Source organism: Echiichthys vipera, assembly GCF_963691815.1.
Source record: "Echiichthys vipera genome assembly, chromosome: 12".
In the NCBI taxonomy this organism is placed as follows: Eukaryota; Metazoa; Chordata; class Actinopteri; order Perciformes; family Trachinidae; genus Echiichthys; species Echiichthys vipera.
The window spans coordinates 220,001-227,500 of NC_139837.1; the positions used below are offsets into that span (position 1 = coordinate 220,001).

Genomic DNA, 7,500 nt, shown 5'->3' on the forward strand with positions numbered 1-7,500 from the left:
GTGAGGAGGGGTCACACACACGGGGGGGGGGGGCACGCGGGTCCTCGCAGCAGCGTGGTCCCAGGTCTGACGTGTCCATGTTTGTGTTCAGTCGCAGGAAGTCGAGCGTGTCCAAAGAGAGGCTGAAGCTGCTCTTCAAACAACACTGTGAACCTGTGAACGGCACCATCGCCCTCAAGGTGAGGCCGCACTTCCTGTCCACACCGTCACTTCCTGTCCACAAGGTCACCGCCGACCCAGAAGAAGAAACACGACTAACTTTTTAATGAAAGTCAGTCTTCATTACAGATGTCAACAAGTCTGGACTGTTTTTATTTGATACTTCCTGTGTGTTGACGGTCACTTCCTGTGTGTTAACGGTCACTTCCTGTGGGTTGACGGTCACTTCCTGTGTGTTGACGGTCACTTCCTGTGTGTTGACGGTCTCTTCCTGTGTGTTGACGGTCACTTCCTGTGTGTTGACGGTCACTTCCTGTGTGTTGACGGTCACTTCCTGTGTGTTGACGGTCACTTCCTGTGTGTTGACGGTCATTTCCTTTGTGTCGACGGTCACTTCCTGTGTGTCGACGGTCACTTCCTGTGTGTCGACGGTCACTTCCTGTGTGTTAACGTCACTTCCTGTGGGTTGACGGTCACTTCCTGTGTGTTGACGGTCACTTCCTGTGTGTTGACGGTCTCTTCTTCCTGTGGGTTGACGGTCACTTCCTGTGTGTTGACGGTCACTTCCTGTGTGTTGACGGTCTCTTCCTGTGTGTTGACGGTCACTTCCTGTGTGTTGACGGTCACTTCCTGTGTGTTGACGGTCACTTCCTGTGTGTTGACGGTCACTTCCTGTGTGTTGACGGTCATTTCCTTTGTGTCGACGGTCACTTCCTGTGTGTCGACGGTCACTTCCTGTGTGTCGACGGTCACTTCCTGTGTGTTGACGTCACTTCCTGTGTTAATGTGTTGACGGTCACTTCCTGTGTGTTGACGGTCACTTCCTGTGTGTTAATGTGTTGACAGTCATTTCCTGTGTGTCGACGGTCACTTCCTGTGTGTCGACGGTCACTTCCTGTGTGTTGACGTCACTTCCTGTGTGTTAATGTGTTGACGGTCACTCCCTGTGTGTCGACGGTCACTTCCTGTGTGTCGACGGTCACTTCCTGTCTCTAACGGTCACTTCCTGTGTGTTGAGGGTCACTTCCTGTCTCTAACGGTCACTTCCTGTGTGTTGAGGGTCACTTCCTGTGTCTCTAACGGTCACTTCCTGTGTATTGAGGGTCACTTCCTGTCTCTAACAGTCACTTCCTGTGTGTTGAGGGTCACTTCCTGTGTCTCTAACGGTCACTTCCTGTCCCTCAGCCCTCCACGGTGCTGAAGTACCGTCTGTCTGAACAAACCTTCGGGCAGTTCTTCCCTGATGACCCCCCCCTGCTCCCCTTCAGCCCCCCCTCTAAGGGCGGGGGGCGTGGCTCACCTGCACAGGTGAGTGACATCATCAGCTCCTGTGGGCGTGGTTGCAGATGAAGCTGGCGTCGGTGTAACGGGTGTGTGGCGTGTTTCCAGGCGGGCTCGTCGCTGCTGAAGGCGGCGGCGGCGCAGGAGCGTCTGAAGCTGCTGCAGCAGAGGGAGGACGCGGCGGCGGCGTCGGCGGCGTCTCAGGACAAAGCTCGACAGCGCAGAGAGAGGGAGGAGGTGCAGGAGGCCAAGAGGAGGGAGAGGGAGGACAGGGAGCGGCTGAAGGAGGACGCCAGGAGGAGGTTTGAGCAGGAGAAGCAGAGACGGAGGGAGGAGAAGGAGCGCAGGAAGCACGAGAAGGACAGGGTACGGCCAACGCCACATCTGACAACACAACAATAATAACAATAATCATAATAACAATAACAACAATAACAACAACAATCATAACAACAATAACAACAATAATAACAACGCTGACCCCTGACAGGAACGAGAGAAACTGAAGGAGGAGAAGAAGAAATACGCTGAACGACTGAAGCTGTGGAACAAACCCAGAGAAGACATGGAGTGTGAAGACCTGAAGGTCAGTGAACGCACCACCAGAGGTAGTTTCACTTAAAGCTGCAATCTCTCTAATGTCCACTTAAAGCTGCATTCTCTCTAATGTCCAGCAGGAGGAGACTCCACTTAAAGCTGCATTCTCTCTAATGTCCAACAGGAGGAGACGCCACTTAAAGCTGCATTCTCTCTAATGTCCAGCAGGAGGAGACTCCACTTAAAGCTGCATTCTCTCTAATGTCCAGCAGGAGGAGAGTCCACTTAAAGCTGCATTCTCTCTAATGTCCAGCAGGAGGAGACTTCACTTAAAGCTGCATTCTCTCTAATGTCCAGCAGGAGGAGACACCACTTAAAGCTGCATTCTCTCTAATGTCCAGCAGGAGGAGACTCCACTTAAAGCTGCATTCTCTCTAATGTCCAGCAGGAGGAGACTCCACTTAAAGCTGCATTCTCTCTAATGTCCAGCAGGAGGAGACTCCACTTAAAGCTGCATTCTCTCTAATGTCCAGCAGGAGGAGACTCCACTTAAAGCTGCATTCTCTCTAATGTCCAGCAGGAGGAGACTCCACTTAAAGCTGCATTCTCTCTAATGTCCAGCAGGAGGAGACTCCACTTAAAGCTGCATTCTCTCTAATGTCCAGCAGGAGGAGACTCCACTTAAAGCTGCATTCTCTCTAATGTCCAGCAGGAGGAGACTCCACTTAAAGCTGCATTCTCTCTAATGTCCAGCAGGAGGAGACTCCACTTAAAGCTAGCTTAAGTTAAAGCCCGTGTGTGGTCTGTATTGCTAACGTGTGTGTGTTGTGTGTTGGTTCTAGGAGCTGCCCAGTCCGGTTCCGGTGAGGACCCGTCTCCCGGCCCAGCTCTTCGGGGAGGCCCTGATGATCCTGGAGTTCCTCCGGGCCTTCGGGGAAGTCTTTGGGCTGCAGGACGAGTTCCCCGACGGAGTCTCTCTGGGTCAGAACACACTCTCTCTGTGGGGATGGACCGACTGCACGTTCTTTGGGTTCAGTGGATGCTAACAAAGGTTCTGCTCGTTTTAGCAGAACCTAGACCCGTCTTTATTTAACAAGACGTGGCCGTGGTTCTGACAGGTGCTTCCATGGTTCTGACAGGTGCTTCATGGTTCTGACAGGTGCTTCCGTGGTTCTGACAGGTGCTTCCGTGGTTCTGACAGGTGCTTCCGTGGTTCTGACAGGTGCTTCCGTGGTTCTGACAGGTGCTTCCATGGTTCTGACGGATGCTTCCGTGGTTCTGACAGGTGCTTCATGGTTCTGACAGGTGCTTCATGGTTCTGACAGGTGCTTCCGTGGTTCTGACGGATGCTTCCGTGGTTCTGACAGATGCTTCCGTGGTTCTGACAGGTGCTTCATGGTTCTGACGGATGTGGTCTTGGTTCTGACTGATCCGGTCCTGGTTCTGACTGCTGTGGTCCTGGTTCTGACGGATGTGGTCTTGGTTCTGACGGATGTGGTCTTGGTTCTGACGGATGTGGTCTTGGTTCTGACGGATGTGGTCTTGGTTCTGACGGCTGTGGTCCTGGTTCTGACTGATGTGGTCTTGGTTCTGATGGATGTGGTCTTGGTTCTGACTGATGTGGTCTTGGTTCTGACTGATGTGGTCCTGGTTCTGACTGATGTTGGCCTGGTTCTGACTGATCCGGTCCTGGTTCTGACGGCTGTGCTCTCTCCACAGAGGTTCTGGAGGAGGCTCTGGTGGGCTCGGATCCTGAGGGTCCTCTGTGTGAGCTGCTCTTCTTCTTCCTGTCGGCCATTTTTCAGGCTCTGGACGAGGAGCAGGAGGACGCCGCCAAGGACCAGGCTGAAGGTGAGAGACACACACACACACACACGTACACACACACACACACACACACACACACACACACACACACACACAGTTTGTAGCTGCGTTCAGACTGGATGCGTTAGATGCGATGAAACCAGTTTCCTTGATGCAGTCAAGAACTACAACAATGGCGGCTGTGGCGACGCCCTCGATGCTGTCACAGAACTCTACGATGACGCTCTGTGGATCCATGTGTTTGTAATCACGCTGCTTCCATCGCATCCGGTCTGAACGCACCCGAACACGCCATCTGAGAACCTGCTGTATCATTGTGTCTGCGTGTGTGTGGCTCTGTGTGTGTGTGTGTGTGTGTGTGTGTGTGTGTGTGTGTGTGTGTGTGTGTGTGTGTCTCTGCGTGTGTGTGTGTCTCTCTGCGTGTGTGTGTGCGTGCGTGCGTCTCTGTGTGTGTGTCTGTGTGTGTGTGTGTGTGTCCTCAGACCTGTCGGAGGCTCTGGACGATGCAGACTCTGACATGACCCAGTCGGCCCTCAGCGCCGTCGCCTCATTGGCTGCGAGATCCTGCGGCTGCACATCCTGGCGTGCGGCGCCGACTGTTACCACGGCAACGCCAAGTTCCGCTACCAGAAGCAGGGCGGGTTCACGCTGACGGACGACCCGTGCGTCGAGCTGCGATTGGCCGAGCCGGCGCTGCTGAAAAGGCTGACGTGCACCTCCGTGTACGACCTGACGCCAGGTAACCAATCAGACAGGAGGGGCGTGAACCAATCAGAGCGTGAGGAGCGTGAACCAATCAGAGCGTGAACCAATCAGAGCGTGAGGAGCTCTTCATGAGGTCACGGTTTGAATCCCTGTTGTTGGAGCAGCAGAAACAGTTTAAGTAGAAAAGCTTCTCTTCTAAGGACGGCTCCCGTTCAAGACGCCACCGCAGAGACGGAGAAACACAGACGGCTGGGGATGCAATGACGATGTCTTGATGATGTCATGATGATGTTTCGGTGATGTCATGATGATGTTTTGATGATGTCATGATGATGATGATGATGCCATGATGATGTCATGATGATGTCTTGATGATGTCTTGATGATGTTTTGATGATGTCATGATGATGTCATGATGATGTCTTGATGATGTTTTGATGATGTCATGATGATGCCATGATGATGCCATGATGATGTCTTGATGATGTTTTGATGATGTCATGATGATGTCATGATGATGCCATGATGATGTCTTGATGATGTCATGATGATGTCATGATGATGTCATGATGATGCCATGATGATGCCATGATGATGTCTTGATGATGTTTTGATGATGTCATGATGATGCCATGATGATGCCATGATGATGTCATGATGATGCCATGATGATGTCATGATGATGTCATGATGATGTCATGATGATGCCATGATGATGCCATGATGATGTCTTGATGATGTCTTGATGATGTTTTGATGATGTCTTGATGATGTCATGATGATGCCATGATGATGCCATGATGATGCCATGATGATGTCTTGATGATGTTTTGATGATGTCATGATGTCATGATGATGTTTTGATGATGTCACGATGATGTCACGCAGCGGAGAAGCTGAGGATCCTGCAGGCTCTGATGGGGAAGCTGCTGACGTTGGCGTCCAGCAGAGACCTGATTGAAGACTGTGTGGAGGAGCAGAGAGCCGCCCGACAGGAGCTGAGAGAGATCCGAGCGGAACAGCACCGCCGCGACCGGGAGGAGGCGGCCTACAGGTACGTCCACATGTCCCCATGCGTCCTCACATGTCTGCACACGTCCCCACGCGTCCGCATACATGTCCGCACACGTCCCCACGCGTCCCCACGCGTCCCCACGCGCCCCCACGCGTCCTCACACGTCCCCACGCGTCCTCACACGTCCCCACACGTCCCCACGCGTCCGCACACATGTCCTCACGCGTCCTCACACGTCCCCACGCGCCCCCACGCGTCCCCACATGTCCCCACGCGTCCTCACACGTCCCCACACGTCCTCACATGTCTGCATGCGTCCCCACGCGGTCTCCACATTAAAGAGCATGAGGTGAAACGTTGTTGTCCTGTCGTCTTCAGGGTTCGTGTTCGTAAAGAGGAGAAGCTGAAGGAGCAGGAGCAGAGGATGAAGGAGAAGGAGGAGCAGCTGAAGGGAGGAGGCCACGCCCACAGGTGCTGAGGGCAGGTGTTTAAATACTGAGGGGCAGGTGTTTAAATACTGAGGGGCAGATGTTTAGACGCTGAGGGCAGATGTTTAGACGCTGAGGGGCAGATGTTTTAGACACTGAGGGGCAGATGTTTGGACACTGAGGGGCAGATGTTTGGACACTGAGGGGCAGATGTTTGGACACTGAGGGGCAGATGTTTAGACACTGAGGGGCAGATGTTTAGACACTGAGGGGCAGATGTTTAGACACTGAGGGGCAGATGTTTAGACACTGAGGGGCAGATGTTTAGACACTGAGGGGCAGATGTTTTAGACACTGAGGGCAGATGTTTAGACGCTGAGGGGCAGATGTTTTAGACACTGAGGGGCAGATGTTTGGACACTGAGGGGCAGATGTTTAGACACTGAGGGGCAGATGTTTAGACACTGAGGGGCGGATGTTTAGACACTGAGGGCAGATGTTTTAGACACTGAGGGGCAGATGTTTTAGACACTGAGGGGCAGATGTTTAGACACTGAGGGGCAGATGTTTTAGACACTGAGGGGCAGATGTTTGGACACTGAGGGGCAGATGTTTTGGACACTGAGGGGCAGATGTTTGGACACTGAGGGGCAGATGTTTGGACACTGAGGGGCAGATGTTTAGACACTGAGGGGCAGATGTTTAGACACTGAGGGGCAGATGTTTAGACACTGAGGGGCAGATGTTTAGACACTGAGGGGCAGATGTTTAGACACTGAGGGGCAGATGTTTAGACACTGAGGGGCAGATGTTTAGACACTGAGGGGCAGATGTTTGGACACTGAGGGGCAGATGTTTGTGTCCACAGTGAGGGGCAGATGTTTTAGACACTGAGGGGCAGATGTTTGTGTCCACAGTGAGGGGCAGATGTTTTAGACACTGAGGGGCGGATGTTTTAGACACTGAGGGGCAGATGTTTGGACACTGAGGGGCAGATGTTTGGACACTGAGGGGCAGATGTTTGGACACTGAGGGGCAGATGTTTGGACACTGAGGGGCAGATGTTTTAGACACTGAGGGGCAGATGTTTGGACACTGAGGGGCAGATGTTTGGACACTGAGGGGCAGATGTTTGGACACTGAGGGGCAGATGTTTGTGTCCACAGTGAGGCTCCTGCAGGACACACTGAGGAAGATGAGGAGCTCAACTCTTCATTCAGCAACAAGAAGAAGAACATGACGGGTAAAACAAAGACTGACAGCTGTGTCTCCTCCTCCTGTCTCCTCCTCCTGTCTCCTCCTGTCTCCTCCTGTCTCCTCCTGTCCTGAGCGTCTCCTCCTGTCTCCTCCTCCTGTCTCCTCCTCCTGTCTCCTCCTGTCTCCTCCTGTCCTGAGTGTCTCCTCCTCCCGTCTCCTCCTCCTGTCTCCTCCTGTCCTGAGCGTCTCCTCCTGTCCTGAGCGTCTCCTCCTGTCCTGAGCGTCTCCTCCTGTCTCCTCCTGTCCTGAGCGTCTCCTCCTGTCTCCTCCTCCTGTCCTGAGCGTCTCCTC

The 7,500-nt window shown here is 53.0% G+C and overlaps 1 protein-coding gene across 1 annotated transcript in view; it reads left to right on the forward strand.

The window, feature by feature from the left end:
* Window positions 1-7,500, forward strand: part of baz1a (bromodomain adjacent to zinc finger domain, 1A) — a 21,532-nt gene that overhangs the window by 4,672 nt on the left and 9,360 nt on the right. Inside the window, 11 exon segments of the mRNA XM_083924890.1 lie at window positions 92-179; window positions 1,345-1,467; window positions 1,549-1,806; window positions 1,931-2,026; window positions 2,820-2,958; window positions 3,697-3,828; window positions 4,287-4,358; window positions 4,361-4,543; window positions 5,398-5,563; window positions 5,903-5,995; window positions 7,119-7,195. Of these exon segments, the coding sequence (XP_083781016.1) occupies window positions 92-179; window positions 1,345-1,467; window positions 1,549-1,806; window positions 1,931-2,026; window positions 2,820-2,958; window positions 3,697-3,828; window positions 4,287-4,358; window positions 4,361-4,543; window positions 5,398-5,563; window positions 5,903-5,995; window positions 7,119-7,195 (1,427 nt within the window).